At 37.0% G+C, this 17,339-nt stretch overlaps 1 protein-coding gene across 4 annotated transcripts in view; it reads left to right on the top strand.

Annotated features, from left to right (window-relative positions):
* The window catches only part of RAB3GAP1 (RAB3 GTPase activating protein catalytic subunit 1), a 157,175-nt gene that overhangs the window by 95,718 nt on the left and 44,118 nt on the right, over positions 1-17,339 (top strand). For all 4 annotated transcript variants that reach the window (XM_082397854.1, XM_082397853.1, XM_082397852.1 and 1 more), the window contains exons 19-21: positions 3,228-3,455; positions 17,001-17,097; positions 17,195-17,298. In XM_082397854.1, the coding sequence (XP_082253980.1) occupies positions 3,228-3,455; positions 17,001-17,097; positions 17,195-17,298 (429 nt within the window). The remainder of the gene's footprint in view (positions 1-3,227; positions 3,456-17,000; positions 17,098-17,194; positions 17,299-17,339) is intronic.

Below are 17,339 nucleotides of genomic sequence, written 5' to 3'. Positions count from 1 at the left end.
ACTGTACTGAGTGGAGGTCATGGAAAATTTTTCATAAGAGTCACAGTTTAGGATGAATAGGCATTTGCTACCTGGAGAAGAATATTTTAGGCTTAGATACAGGCCTGTATCTAGAACACAAAGGATTCAGAAAATGGTGACACTTAGCTTATTAATTTAAAAACCAAGGGATGAAGAAAGTCTTTTTGGATTATTTATTTTTGAAAGCAGAGGCAAATCCATGTACGTTAAAAAAAAAAAAAAAAAAAAAAAAAAAAAGGGTAGCTCAGTGGGCCACAGGGCTTCCTTTTCCTATTATTGATACTGTGAACTGTCTCCCATGCCCAGACTTTCTTCCTTAACCTACTGCTACCTGTGATGGCCTCCATTTCTTCATTCCACAGCTCCTACTCAGTCCTGCTTTTGTGCTAGGTAGGCCAGCCTGAGTTTGATAGTTCAACATAAACACCCTGTGAAAACCTATGCTACTTTCATCTTCCCTGCTAGCAGAGAGTGACAATAAAAGGGAGTCTTTTTATTCCCTGCTTGTTTCCCCCATCTTTCCTAAAAGAAGAAATCTTCAGTAAACCTCTCAAGAGCTGCATGTTTTCAGTAGAGATTAGAAAGATACAGAAAATCTTTGAGTTCTATTCTGCTGTGAGGCAAGAAAAAGAGATGTGTTTTAAAACAGATAGTTGGTACAGTGGATAAAGGGAAGCCAGTTGGCTCTCAGGGTATGTGTTAAATCAGAAAGTTAGAGAAGGGAATTGGCTTAGGGTGTGTGTGCACAGTGGGAAGTACTAGCCTCCATAGCAGCTATTTTGTTACCTGACCTTCAGCTGCCTTCATATTCATCTGTCCCTGTTCTGCTACAGTGTCCTTGTAGAAGCATGTACAGGAGGAAACTCCAAATTGGAGCTGTAAAAGCTTTTTCCCATAGAAACCTTTGCCCCTCATGGTAAGGTGCTATGTAATTCCTTTAACACGGTGCTTCAGCAAAACTGTGGTTCGTTAGACTCTTTTGGACTAACCTGGGTAATGTAAAAATCTCTTCAATAACATTGTTTTAACCAGAAAATAGATTATATGTCAAATAACCAACTTACACATCTGCCACTATGTGGGAATCAGATAATATATTTAAGGAAATACGTAGTCACTCTAAAATAGGTACGGTTGCCTTTCCCTTTCTGTATAGGGATGACTTGGTATTAGAGGCCATGGGAGAGTCCCCAGAGCTTTGCATAAATGCTGATAGGTACTTGAGGCACCTACACTGCACAATTCCAGAAGGACAGGGCCTGTTCTCGAGCATGCCCTTGGAGTATATACCTGTAAGAGTAGAAAGAAGATAAGCCATAGCTGAAGTGAGTCTTGAGCCTCTCCTAGTAGCGCTATGTTCTGTCTGGTATAGTAAGGACAACCAGAAGGAAGAATTCTGGTGTGAAATGTCTTTCTTTAACACATCCTGTAGTACAAGAGTTCAGTGTTGTTTTCTTTTTCAGGTTCGTTCTCTTCACTCAAGGCCTGTCTCTCTAGTTCCCTGAGATGTTTTCATGTGGGTGTGGCGTTGCCTGGTTCATATCCAGCCTTAGTTCATGAATTCTGAATCGTGCAGTGATCTTGACCCACTGCAGTTCACAGCAGTTTCTTGTTGCTGTGATGCCATAGCCCTTAGAGGTTTATGCTGTTGGCTGTCAGTTAAGAGCCCTCCTCTGATTTCTCACCCCTTTGGGGATTTCCTAAATTGGTGGGGATGATTATACTGGCAGCCAGTAAGCTCAATAAGGAGAAGTTGGCAGTTTTGCTCTTCAAATTTAAGACTAACCATTCTCATCATGTTGGTTTTCATTTTGGTGTGAGGTTAATTTAATTTAAAAAGAAAGAAAATGACCATATGCTTAACACTTTTTAGTAATGCTTACATCACTTACTGTTTCAGGCAAGTAAATATAATACTCATAGCAGGATGAATATGTTGTGGTAGAGAATTATAACCAAAAAGGTATGTGTTTAATGTGTGTACACATATCCTTTGAATATTAAGGGGATGATATATATATGCCCATCCTTAATACTCTACTAATATATTACTGGGCACTTGCAAAAAGACCTCCATGCCTTACCACTAACACTGTAAAGCCTCTCCCTTTTTTTTCAGGCTTGAATGTAGAAGTACGTAAAGGATTTTGACATGCATCATTGTTAATTCTATAGAATTATCCACTAAATAAAACTTTAATTAGTTTGGTTTCAGAAGCCTGAAGAACAATGATTTTAATTCCAATTCCTTAATGGCACAAAAGCAGATTTTAATTCCAATTCCTTAATGGCACAAAAGCAGTTTATGTAATGGTAACTTGTTATATAAAGCATGAGAATTTGATGGCTGAATAGAACATTTTTGAGGTTAGCTGATATTTATTGCAGTATCAGTATTGACTTATCGAGGAAAAAAAGAGCAGAACTTTTCCATCATTGGGTTATTATTCTGATCATGTTGTGTATTATTTAATTTACTTGACTTGAGCTTATTGATACTTTTCTAAGTATTGAGTAGTTATTATGCTATAATTTTTAAATTAACTTATATAACTTATAGTCTGAGATTTATTTTCACTTTACGTCAAATTTTTATTTCCAAATTCATCAAGTGAAAATGTTTTCTTTTTCTATAAAATGGGGACAGCAAAAATAAAGTACTTCTGGTGCCTTAACATTTGACCTGATTTAAAGGTGACACTGTAACTCAAGTCACATACTAGATTTTGTAAAGATTAGTCTTTTTTTTTTTTTTTTTTAATAAATTTATTTATTTATTTATTTTTGGCTGCATTGGGTCTTCGTTGCTGTGCGCAGGCTCTCTCCAGTTGCGGCGAGCGGGGGCCACTCTCCTTTGCAGTGTGCAGGCCTCTCACTGCCATGGCCTCTCTTGTTGCAGAGCACGGGCTCTAGGGCACTTGGGCTTCAGTCACTGTGACTCACAGGCTCTAGAGCGCAGGCTCAGTAGTTGCGGCTCATGGGCTTAGTTGCTCCGCCGCATGTGGCATCTTCCCAGACCAGGGCTCGAACTCGTGTCCCCTGCATTGGCAGGCGGACTCTCAACCACTGCGCCACCAGGGAAGCCCAAGATCAGTCTTTTTATAGAGATTAGTCTCTATCCTTTTTTTGAAAGTATGATTTTTGAAAACAGGTTTATCAGTAACTGTTGATTTTTATTTGATCCTGCTGAATTTTTGTCTGTTTAGGCAGCTAATCCAGGTTGTTTTCTGGAAGATTTTGTGAGGTGGTACTCACCCCGGGATTATATTGAAGAGGAAGTGATTGATGAAAAGGGCAACATGGTTCTGAAAGGAGAACTGAGCGCCCGAATGAAGATTCCAAGCAATATGTGGGTAGAAGCCTGGGAAACAGCTAAGCCAATTCCCGCTAGAAGGCAAAGGAGACTCTTTGATGATACACGGGAAGCAGAAAAGGTAACTGACATTTGGGTATACTGCTAATTGTTGTTTCTAGTATTTTAAAAACTATGGTAGATATGAAAGCTTTGGACATACTTGAGAAGCAAAGCATTGAAATGTAATGAACCTTTTACATATTGAATATTCACATTTAAGGTTTTAGAACTGTTTACAGGTAGTCCAAAGAATAAGACATGCATATTTTACATAGAATGTTTACCATTGGACCATCTCACAGCATATGTCAAAAGCCTTAAGAATGATCATGTCTTTTGACCTAGCAGTTCTACTGCCAAAAAAATGTATTAAAGGAATACTGAGAAATACATAAAGATCAGTGTTCAAGAATGATGTTCAGAAAGTTTCGTAGTGAAAAAGTAGATACAACCAACATTTCCAAAAATAAGGCTTTGTTTAATAAATTATGATATAATCATTTAGTAACTACTTTGCAATTATTAAAAATAAAATTTGGAGTTCTGGAGAATATTGGCAGCCACCTGATATCAAGTTGTCCCACATACCCTTCCACCCACCCAACTCCCAAAAAACCCCATGAAATTAAGTAGAGTACAGAAATCCATGCTGTCAGCATTACTACAGTTAGAGATTACCGTGATCTTTGAATTAACTAAGTAAGTAGAGAAATAAGCCAGATTCCAGTGGAGTTCCCACTGTTGTAAACCTGTGGGTGTAGAGAGTATGGACAGGGAGTCTTAAGAAGAAATGCTGAGGGATACAGAAGGCTTGAATGCAGCATAGTCACTCCAGAAAGATTGCTCCTAACACTAAGTGCCAAAATACTCAACACAGGTAGGACTTGAGAGTTAACAGCACTGGCTACAGGGAAGTGGCTTGACAGTAAGCAGGACCAGAAGTGGACACTCAGAGAGACTCTGCCTTAGGAAGAACCAGGTAGGTAAGTAGGAATGATATACCCCTTAGAGATAAAGCATTGATGGGAAAGAAGGAAACAAGGGGAAAATTAAGGATTCTGTAGGAATGAAAGAGAAATAAGACATATCAACCTCCCTCATCTCCCGCCATCCATTAAAGAAATTATGCAGAAGAGGGCACTTTCGAACTGTGACATGACCAATAATAGTAAAGAGCAGACCACATCTATATAAAACTACTGTAAAAAATGGAAAGCACAAATTGGATCATTTCAGCTAATAAAAACATTTCCCAGAAAACTGACCACAAAGCAGAAGAAAATTGTAACATACCAGTCCAAACTGAATCAAATATTCTCAAACAAGCATGGGGGATATGAAAAATCATGTTTAATTAAAAATACTAAAAACAAAAGCACAAATGAATCCAAACCCCACAAAGAAATGAAACTACTGTTGATTTAACTCAGGATAGAAGTAGAAGAAAAAGACAACCATATCAAAACCAAAGACTAAATTACATGGCACCCACAGAAGAATAGGTTCATACTTAAATTTAATAAAAGGCACTGAGGAAAAGCAGCAAAATAGCCAAGAGAAAGAAAATGAGATAAAGGAGTAAAGGGACTGGGGAGAAAACAGTAAAAATGAAAGACAGGAAAAGTAGGAATAATACTCATTTTATCAGAGTCCTTGAAGCAGAAAAATCAAAGCACTAGAACAGAACTAATACTTAAAACTGCAATTTAAGAAAACTTTCTGGTAATGAAAGAAAACCCAAATTTACACATTGAAAGGGCTCACTGGGTGCAGGGTAAAATTGACTAGGAGTAGTGAACTCCAAATTATATCACTGTAATACTAGACCTTAAATATTTAAAAAACAAAAACAAAAAACTCAGACCCTGCAGGCAAAAACATGAAAATAATTTACAAGGGAAAGAGAATGAGAGAGTTGTCAGATTTCTCAACAGCAGAGCAGTGTGGAGCAGAGTTTTCAAGAAATATAAGCAAAAAATACACACTAAAGATTTTACATTCCACCAAGATGTCCAGGCAGTCAAGGCTATAAAAAATGTTTTCTCTGAGTTTTTGCCCATATAACTGTATACATGTGCCCTTCCTGAGGAGTCCACTACAGCTGCCCCTGTCCAGTAGAACTCCCTGCAGTGTTCAGAATGGTTATAGCTATGCTGTCCAAAATGGTAGCCCCTGGCCATATGTGGCTTTAATGAGCACTTGAAATGTGGCTCATATAACACAGGAACTGGATTTCTAAATGGCTGCATTTGGCTAGTGGCTGCCTTATTGAACAGTATAGTACAGGAGGATGAACTTACCCAACCACGAGATGACTAGGGAAACTTTGGCAAAGGGCTTATGGGTGAGAATTTCATTTACTTAATGTTAGAGCTAAGACTAAAACTAGATGGGGACATGGGTAGAAGAAGAATATGTAAAAACTGTATATTAGGGCAAAGTAGAGAGAATGCAGCTAAAAAAGTTGGGATGGAAAAAGAGAGAGAAGGAGGAAAGTAGAATGAAGTCATTGACTGTTACATAGATATAAGTGGTAAGCAAAGGATACCATTTAAAATTATCAGACCAGTTCATAAAATAGTTAAAGATATAAGGGAATTAAGGGCAGCATAAAAGGTTATTAATGCAAGGATATCTACTAGAATAAAAATATAAACCTTCCTAAGTACAATGGAAAAATTATTCAAAAGCAAAGAACACACACCAAATAGAGTAACACACATAATAAAAATCATATCACATGCAGAGTAATTACAGTATAAGATAGTCATATAAAACCCAACTCTCTGCTGTAAACAAGGTATTCTGTGATTCAGAAAGGCTACAAAGTAAACAATGGACAGAGATTTACCAGGTAAATGAAAACATTAAGAAAGCAGGAATTTTAATCCTGATGCCAAACAAAATAGAATTAAAGCAGAAAAGCATTAAATGAGATACACAAGGATGCTTTATAGTCTAAAAGTGATATTTCACAATGAGGATATACAGTTGTTAATGTTTATGTACTAGATAACACGGTAACCATTTGTATAAAACAGAAACCATGGGAGATGCAAAAAGAAATAGATCAAAACACACTAATAACAGGACTTTTTAACACACTCTTAATACAAGACAGGTAAACAAAACTAAGAAAATATCTAAACAAGATAATAAGGTTGATCTTTTAGATGTATCTCAAACACTATACCTTGATAATAGAAACTGTACTTTCTTTTCAAGCACACATGGAATATTCACAAAAACTGATAGTAGGGACTTCCCTGGTGGCGCAGTGGTTAAGAATCCACCTGCCAATGCAGCGGACATGGGTTCAAGCCCTGGTCCGGGAAGATACCACATGCCACAGAGCAACTAAGCCCGTGCGCCACAACTACTGAGCCTGAGCTCTAGAGCCCACGAGCCACAACTACTGAGCCCGCGTGCCACAACTACTGAAGCCCGCGCACGTAGAGCCCATGCTCCGCAACAAGAGAAGCCACCTCAGTGAGAAGCCTATGCACCATAACAAAGAGTAGCCCCAGCTCACCGCAACTAGAGAAAGCCCGCGTGCAGCAACGAAGACCCAATGCAGCCAAAAAAAAAATTTATATTAAAAAAAAAAAAAACCAAAAAACTGATAGTATATTAGGGCACAAAGAAAACATCAGTGGGTTTCATAGTGGCAATAAGACCAATACTCTGATCTCTGCAATAAAAGTAGTAATTAAAAATTAAAAACCCTAGGCCTTCCAGCTGGAAATTTAAACAGCACTTAGGTGAAAGGGGAAATACAAAGAGGAACTATAGAATTCCTGAAAAATAATGATGATGAAAATACTGCATATCAGAGCCTATAGGATATATTTAAGAAGACATCAAAGGAAAATCCATAGCCCTAAATACCTACATCAAGAAAAAGTGAAAGAGGTGGCGCAGTGGTTAAGAAGCCGCCTGCCAATGCAGGGGACAAGGGTTCAATCTCTGGTCCAGGAAGATCCCACATGCTGCGGAGCATGCCCATGTGCCACAACTACTGAGCCTGCACTCTAGAGCCCACGAGCCACAACTACTGAAGCCCACGCACCTAGAGCCTGTGCTCCGCAACAAGAGAAGCCACCGCAATGAGAAGCCTGTACACCGCAACTAGAGAAAGCCCACGCGCAGCAACGAAGACCCAATGTAGCCAAAAATAAATAAACAAATAATAAATTTATTTTAAAAATTACTAAAAAAAGCAAAAGAATGAAAATTATTGGATTAATAAATTCCTAACTCAAAAACGGAAAAGAACAACAGAGTAAAACCAGAAGAAGATTAAGGAAAGGCAGTCATAAAGATAAAAAGCAGATAACAGTGAGGTAGAGAACAGAAAAACAAATCAAATTAATAAATCTGATTTAAAAAAAAATCAAAGTAGATAAGCCGTTAGCTACCTTAATCACAAAAGAAAAGGGAGAGCATGCATATGTAAAATAAGAAATGATGGAAAGGGCAAATAACTATTGATTCAGAGGAAGTACTTTTTAAACATACTGAAAATTTGAAAACTGAGATGAAGTGGATGAATTCTTAGGAAAATGCAGTGTACTAAAACTGACCCCAGTAAAGATAGGAAGTATATATAAACAGAGCAGTTTCCAAAGAAGAAATAGAGACAGTTACCAAGGAATAGCCCTGTAAAAAAGCACCAGGCCTAGATGGTTTCACAGGGGAATACAGCTAAATGCTGAGAGACCATGTAGTTCCAATGCTGCACAAATTGTTTCAATGCATAGTAATTGAAGGAAAATTTCCAGTCTTTTTATGAAGTAACTATAACAATGTACCTAAACCTGATGGAGACAGCATATAAAAAAAAAGTTACAGACCAGTAATAACAAATTGAAAGCAAAAATGCTACCTGAGTGTGATTCCTGCACTTATTATTGCTAGTTATGAGGAAAGAGGTGAACGAATATGACACTTGTGAATAACTGCAAGTCGTTTATGATGATTGAAATGTCCCCTCCTTGCAGGGAGAGGGCAGAGGAAGCAGTGAACTACTAGTTAGGAAAATAACCTGGAGTAACCAGATGACTTACTTTTTTGTTTATTTGTTTAAAGCTAAAACAAGGATTCTGGATTTATTTTATCTCCTGTCTGGAGGAGTCACTGAAGAATTCTTAAGCGTTGAAGTGATGAAATTAGATTTTCAGTATTCAAGACCAATTTATGTAATTATTCAACAAATAATTTATGGTATCTGTCACGTATGAAGTACTGGGGGAGGCACTGGGCATCTAATGGTAAACAATGTAGAAGTTCCTTGACCTCACAAAGCTTAGAATTATAGGGGTGGGGGAGGTGAGGGAATGAGGGGAGAAAAAAAAGACAAATAAAATAATTACAAATAAAAAAAAATGCTAAGTGAACAGACTCTATTACCACTTTAAGAAAATAACACATGTTGATTGAATGCAAGGATGATTATTTGGAACTCTATTTATACAGTATAATTGACTGGATTAACAAGTCTAAGTAGAAAATTGTATCATTATAAAGCAGAGGCATAGGAGCTAAAAAGAAAAAAACTTTGCAGATTATGTGGCAGTATACTGGAAAAAAAATCTAAAGAATCATTGTTAAAACTAATTCAAGCGAAAGAATTCAGCAAGGTAGCAGGATATAAAGTTAATATACAACTAGTAGCACTCATGTACACAAATAATAGCCATTCTGAAGATGTAAATGTCATTATCTTTTCACTATAAGAAGAAAAAAAGCCATTAAAATACTTGGGAATAAACTTTAACAAGAAATCTTTGAAATCTGAATAAAGAAAACAAAACGCTCCTGAAAAACACAGTTGAACAAATAGAAAGATACCCCTTGTTCCTGTTTAGGAAGTCTCAATATCATTAAGGTCAGTTCTACCTAAATCAATTTATAAATTTAGTGCAATCCCAATAAAAACACTAAAAGGCTTTATTATGGAGCCAGACAAGTTGGTACTAAAGTTCATATGGAGAAATAAAAATGCAAGTTAGGACTCAGGGGTTTGGAGAGTAGACGTTAATGGATTTCTTTTTGGGGTGATGGAAATGTTATAAAATTGATTGTGGTTTTTGGTTGTACAACTCGGTAAATATACCTAAAACCATTGAATTGTACACTTTAAGTGGGTGAATTGTTGTTTAAAAAGCACATGCAGGAATAGCTAAGAACAGGTTGAAAAGAAAGAGCTATGGGGGAAGGGAGGGAAAGGGCGGCAACTAACCCAACCAGATTTTAAAGCACAGTACAAAGCCTCACTATTTAGATAATGTGATACTGGCGCATAAATAGACAGCTCAGTGAAACAGAATGGAAAGTCCGTAACTACATGTGGAAATCTAGTATATGATGAAGATGGCATCTCAGTCACTGGGGTATAGATGGCCTTTTTAATAAATGGTCTTGAGGTAACAGAATAACCTTTTGGAAAAAGATAAATTAGATCTCTCTCATATACCATAGACAAGAATGGACTGAAGATGAAGCTGTAGGAGCATTAGAAGAAAACATGGGTGAATTCCTCCATAACCTGAATATAGAGAAAGGAGTCAAAACCCAGATGCAGTTAAAAATATGATTGATAGAATTTGTTTAAAAAAAAACACAACTCTTGCATGACAAAAAGAAAAGTAAATTCAAAAGACAAATGATAAACTGAGAGAAATATTTGTAAACTGGGAGAATATGTATTGCAGATAAAGGGCCAAAATACTATAGAAAAATGGTCAGGAGATATGAGTAGAGAACTCACCATGAAAAGGATAATTACCCGTAAACCTATCAAAAGATGTTCAACTTCATTCATAATAAGAGAAATGCAAATTAAAACTGTACTGAGATAACCATTTCTCACAATCAGATTGGCAAAAATTCAAAAAGTTGATAAATACTCAGTGAGGCCATGAGGCACCAGGCCCTCTCATACAGTACTGGTAAGAGGCTAGATGGTACAAGCCCCTGTGGAGGGGAATTTGGCAGTATTTAACAAAATTTACATATGCATTTACCCTTTCACCTATAAGCAATCCCATTTCTAGGAATTTACCCTGATATTTTCAACAGAACAAAAATACAGATGCATTAAGTTATTCATTGCTGCATTACTTGTAATTACAAAATACTGGAAACTATCTACATGCCCAAACTTAGGAGCTTTGTGGAATAAACTGTGGTTCATCTACATAACTGAGTACTATGTAGCGGTTTAAAAGAAAAAAAAAATGAGAAAAACCTTTATTAACTGATAGAAACCAGTTTCTAGGATATGTTTTTAAGAGAGAAGTATAGAAGTGTATAAAAGTAAAGTATAAGAGTATAAAGGAGTATAGTAAAGAAAAGTTATAAAAGAGTATAAAAGTATAAAAGAGTATAGCTTCATTTTGTGTTTAAAAAAACGGGCGGGGCAATTAAGAAAACATATATCTATTTATGTTTACAAAAAGAAACTCAGTAAGGATAAACCAGAAAACACTGAAATTAGTTGCCCAGAATGGTTGGGAGGGGGAGGGAAAGATAGAGTGTAAGGAATATGGGAGGGGGGGTGACATTTAGAAAAGAGTGTGCTTTCTGTATATATTTGACTCTGGAAAAATGTAATGGTCTACATTCAAAACTTAAGAAGAATAGAAAGAGGGGAAATAACCTGAGACTGAAAGCAAGCTGAGGTAAACTAGCTGTATTTCAAACGAATAACATCTACACTGAAAAGGGGGATGGAGTGGGAGGAAAAATCTAATTCGGGTAATTTATGGACAAAAGATATGTTTGACTGTACACCCTCAGGTGTGGTGGGTGGCGGGAGACCACAGGAAACAAATCTTAAACTCGTACTTTCTAGGTTTGTTTTTTATAGTGATATGGGTAAGCAGTTCTGAAACTTGTAGATGGATTATTGTTTGAGCAAATGAGTAATTTGGTATTGTTGGGAGCCAGAATTCTCATTGTGGAAGTGAGATGCAAACATGGAATTGAGGAAGGCAAAGAAGACCCAGTGGCAGTGATTGGAATTGGAGGTATTGGTGTGGACGCATAGGTTTCTAAAATACGGATAGGTATGTGGGTATGTACATACGTATATATATAAGCATACATTTCCTAGCTCGATTCTGTAGGGATCTAGAAGCAGTGACATCCTGGTAGCAGTGAGCACATATATTTTGATTTCTAGAACATTCCTTATGAAAAGGAGCCATGCTTTCTTCAGAGAAATGGCTGATTTTAGGATTGGGGCAGGGAAGGTGTAAGATGTATGGAAGATCATGTGTTGCCAGAAAATAAGGAAGTGTTTTTTAAAAAGATGGGGGCATTTCGTAAGTAGCTAGGTTGAAGGGGCTCTTACTGGCCAAATCTGGACGATTTGAGTGCCAGATAAGGACAGTAATGAATTATAAACCATTGGATAGAAATCATAACCCATGGGTCCACATTGATAATATGTAGATAAATAAAGAAATGGGAGAGAAGGGAGGGCATTTCAGCACAAAGATGAATGATAAATATAGAGGATACGTTGGAGTTGGAAACTTCATTTTACAACCATATTTATAGTAACTGGTTCAGGTAAGAATCATCAATGGATATTAAGTCTAGGTGGAAATTTGGGTGAAGAGTGTCATACTTGCATGGTTTTAAAGTGGCTCTTTACAGATTATACTTCTGAATTGCAAGGGAATAAATAATAAGTATGCACTGGAGAAATGGGACGATACCTTGACTGAATGATCAAAATGAATATCACCAATAAGGGGCAGATTGTCTGCATTGAGATGTGATAATCTGAAGGGTCCAACATCACTTATGTACTGTTTGGTCCAAGAGTGCATAATCTGCATCTAATAATGAGGAAACATTAGAGAAACCCCAAATGAGAAACACTCTGTTTTAAAAAGAGCTAAAAAAAAAAATTACAACTGTGGGAGAAGATTAAAGGAACATAGGAACCAACTGAAAGATTACCCAATGGCCAACACTGGAACAGTTTGAGCAATAATAAAATAGTATTGGATTATAATCAAAATATAAATATCCTTGAGTCTCGAGCGCTATAAAGAAATCATGGAATAAATTGGAGAGGAGAGACCAATCTCCCGTGCAGAAGAACTCTAAGTCTACTCTGCCATCAAGGAAGTGGAGCACACCTCTGCACTCCACAAGTGTGGGCTGTGCACCGTGACTTCCCTCTGTAGCACAGTGTGCAGCGGAGGGGAAACGAGTAGCTGTACAGTGCAGACACCTGACAGACGCCACCGTAGCCAGCTGAGCAAGGGTGACGACAGGGATAGGAAGTCACAGCTTGATATGATACGATGAAAATGGCACTCTGCCTCTTTGGTCTTCCTCCCCAAAACATATAACCGCAGTTATCAGAAAAATGGCAAATAAGTCATAATTGAGGGACTTTTTACAAAATACCAGACTAGAATTCCTCAAAGCTGTCTAAGGCCAGTAAAAACAAGAAAGTCTGAGAAACTGTCACATCCAAGGGGAGCCTAGAAACATTACTACTAAATATAATGTGATATCCTGGATGGGATCCTGGAATAGGAAAGGGACATTAGATAAAAACTAGGGAAACTTTGTATACAAATATTGAGAGCCTCATTATTCATAGTAGCCCCAAAGTGAAACTAATCCAAATGTCTATTAACTGATGAATAGATAAGCAAAATGTTGTATATCCATACAATGGAATATTACACAGCCATAAAAATGAATGGAATTCTGATATATGTTGTAACACGGATGAACCTTGAAAGCATTACGCTAAGTGAAAGAAGCCAGAAACAGAAGGCCACATATTACATGGTTCCATTTACATGGATTATCCAGAATAGGCAAGTCCACGGTGAAGGAAAGTTAGTTTAGTAGTTGCTGGGGGATTGGGGGTAGTGACTGCTTTTGGCCACTGGGTTTCTTTTTGGGGTAATGAAAATGTTCTGGACTTAGATAGTGGTGATTGTTGCATAACCTTGCAAATATGCTAAAAACCACTGAAATGTACATTTTAAAGCGGTGAATTTTATAGTATGTAAATTATAGCTCAGTTTCTTAAAACTAAGGGAACAGGAATAAAGTATGGAATTTAGTTCACCAAAAAAGGGAGGATGACTATACTCAAAACGTCAGTGTTACAAAAGACAGACTGGGAAACTTCCAGATGCATTGAGATTAAAGAGGTGTGATGACTAAAGCCAATGCATGACCCTTAACTGGCTCCCGTGTGGTGGTGGGAAAAGGTTATAAAAGACATTATTCAGTCAATTGACAAACTTGTACTAAGGATACTAGCTTAGATTAAAAGTATTTAATCAGTGTTAATTTAGTTTAATTACGTTCTTAATTTTAGGAAATACAGATATTTGGAGATAAAGGGACATCGTATATGGAACTTGATCTCAGATTATTCAGAAAAAAATGTATGTGTGTATATATTGTATGCACCTACACAGGAGGAGAGATACATGTAATAAAAGAGATGAGGTAAAAGGTTAGCAAATCAATGTAGGCAAAGGGTGTACAAATATTTTGTATTCTTGGAAATTTGTTTTTCTGTAAGTTAAGGAAAACAGCATTTGGAATAGTGTTAACAAGGATGTTCAACAGTGGGAACTCGTTACTCTATATAAGAATGTAAATCTGTTCAAATACTTGGTAAAATAATTTGGAATATGACTTCAGTATTTGAAAAATAATAATTTGGCATTGTCTATTTTTAGATAGATAGCCTGAAGAAATTCCTCTACATGTGCACCACAAACATATGAAATAATGTGACAGGAACATTATTTTAATAGCCAAAAAATGGGGGGGGGCATTTTAATACACCAGTGAAAATGAATAGACTATAGCATGTATCAGTATTAACATCTATGCATCTCAGAAACAATGCTGAATGAAAAACATGTCACTGAGGAACATAACCAGAAACAATCCATTTATACGAAGAATTAAAACCAGACAAAACTAAGCAACACATTGTTTAGGGCTATGTACATATGTGAGACAGCTATGAAGAAAAACGAAAGAATGATCAGTAGTTTCTTGAGGGTTGGAGTGCGTGAGGGAGGGAGTCTTGATCAGGGAGGGCACAAGGGGGACTTGGAAAGTACTGGTGATCTGTTTCTTAAGCTCGTTGGTGTATAAACGAGTGTTTGTGTTTTCTGTATTTATAAAATACTCTGGTATGTGTATTTTTAAAAAGTTTTTTAATTTTAAAAACGTTTCAAAATGCAAAACCCTCCAAGGCAAATAATTTTAAATCATCAATCATTAAATGAGCAAAGCAAGTTACGAAATTGTGTATGAGTTTTTGTTAAGAAATTGCATATGCATCTGTATCTTTGTGTTTATAGAAGGAAGTCTGAGAAGAAAAACACAAAACTGTGTTGTTCCTTAGGAAGTAGGATGTCTAGAGAACTTTTGCATTATACTTCTTTGCATTTACTTATGTACTTTTGAGATCTGTGAGCATTTATCAGCCAGGCTCACATTTTGAGATTATATTTCTTTTGTCTTTACTGCTGTTGAATAAGGAGCTTAAAGGTAGGGTCCAAGTGTTACATATACTTTTCTGTGTGTTTTTTTAATTAGAAAAATAATAAAACAATTTCCATTTTGGAAAAAATAATAAAACCAAAAAATTTAGAGGAAGGTCACTAGCGATGTTTAGAAATCTTAACTGAGGAATGCAGGTTACAAAACAGTATTTTACATACTTAATATTAGTTCACTTAATATATTATGTATATTCAAAATCTTAAAAAATCCTGGAATGAAAATGCTCCACCACTAACAATTATTATTCTAGGTGGTATAACTTGCAGGTGGTTTTAATTTTCTTTGTATTTTCCTAATTTGCATGTATTACATATGGAAGTAGGAAAAAAAATTATGAGAGTATTCACCATTATTAAGGACTGAAGTTCTTAGATGTTTTCAGTAACATTATTCTTACCTTTGGGAGTAGTAGCTACTTACCTGAATGAGCAGCGGTAGGTACTAAGAGAAGAGAGCTCATCTCTGCCCTTGTTACAGATGTCAGTTCAGTGGTACTCTTTTATCGGGTTGGCCAAAAAGTGCCTTCGGTTTATCTTTTTGAGCAAAGAACTGTTCCAGGTGCCTTTTACAGTCTTCCAGGGAATTGAAATTTTTTCCATTAAGAGAATTTTGTAAAGACCGAAATAAATGGAAATCCGAAGGTGCAATGTCTGGTGAATACAACGGATGAATCAGAACTTCCCAGCCAAGCTGTAACTGTTTTTGCCTCGTCATCAAAGAAACATGTGGTCTTGCATTATCCTCATGGAAGATTATGCATTTACTGTTGACTAATTCTGGATGCTTTTCATTGAGTGCTGCTTTCAGTTGGTCTGATTGGGAGCAGTACTTGTTGGAATTAATCATTTGGTTTTCTGGAAGGAGCTCATAATAGAGGACTCCCTTCCAGTCCCACCATATACACAACATCACCTTCTTTGCATGAAGACCAGCCTTTATTGTGGTTGGTGGTGGTTCATTTCACTTGCCCCACGATCTCTTCCATTCCACATTGTTGTATTGTTTCATTGCCTATCACAGTCTGTTTTAAAAATGGAACATTTGGGACTTCCCTGGTGGTGCAGTGGTTAAGAATCCGCCTGCCAATGCAGGGGACACGGGTTTGAGCCCTGGTCTGGGAAGATCCCACATGCCACGGAGCAACCAAGCCCTTGCGCCACAACTACTGAGCCTGCGCTTGAGCCCACAAGCCACAACTACTGAGCCGATGTGCCACAACTACTGAAGCCCACACACCTAGAGCCCGTGCACTGCAACAAAGAGTAGCTCCCGCTTGCCGCAACTAGAGAAAGCCCGTGTGCAGCAACGAAGACCCAATGCAGCCATAAATAAATAAAAACAAATAATAAATAAAAAATTAAATAAACAAAATAAATAAACGAAAAAACCCCGGAACGTTTTCATTACGTTTAAGTAGAGAATTGCATGCAGAAATATGGTCAAGGTTTTGTTCGCTTAACTTACGTGGAACCCACACATCATATAACCAAGCTGGTGCAAATTTTCAATGCTCGATTTGGATGTTTTGAGTATGTCATCTATCTCCTGCGTGGTATAACGTTGATTGTTCTCAATGTCTCAGTTTGATCCCTATCAACTTCAACTGGTCTTCCTGACCGTGGAGCATCATCCAGCAAGAAATCTCCAGCACGAAACTTCTCAAACCACTTTTGACCTGTTTGATCAGTCACAGCACCTTCTCCATACACGGCACAAATCTTTTTTTTGCATTTCAGTTGCGTTTTTACCTTTCTTGAAATAATAAAGCATAATATGCCGAAAATGTTGCTTTTTTTCTTCCATCTTCAATATTAAAATGGCTACACAAAAATTCACCAATTTTGCTAAGTCTTTTTTTAAATGCATACTGATATGACAGCTGTCACATACAGTCTAACAAAATTGTTTCGAATGAAGTTAAAGGCAAGTAAGTGCTGCTAGAGCCATCTCACGGAAAAAAGTGAACAAACCTTTTGGCCAACCCAATAAATGGCTGCTTTATTCTTTGACAACTGCATTGATCACTTATCTAACTTCGTGTCTCCTTCAGGTGCTGCACTATCTGGCAGTACAGAAACCTGCAGACCTTGCTAGGCACCTGTTACCTTGTGTAATTCATGCAGCCATACTCAAGGTAAAGGAAGAAGGTAAATGTCTTATTTGATTAGTCATTAGTTCATTTCCAAAATAAAAGTAGATTTTGCCTAACTTATCTAATGATGGCTTTGATCTTTTTAAAAATAGAAAGTCTGGAAAACATTTCTTCAGTTAAGAAGATTATAAAGCAAATAATATCTCATTCCAGTAAAGTTTTGCACTTCCCCAATCCAGAAGACAAGAAATTGGAAGTAAGTCTGATCTTTCCAAGTGTTCTCCCCAGTTGGCAATA

Source organism: Balaenoptera borealis (assembly GCF_965194805.1).
Source record: "Balaenoptera borealis genome assembly, chromosome: 6".
NCBI lineage: Eukaryota > Metazoa > Chordata > Mammalia > Artiodactyla > Balaenopteridae > Balaenoptera > Balaenoptera borealis.
This window is presented reverse-complemented; position numbering and strand designations above follow the sequence as displayed.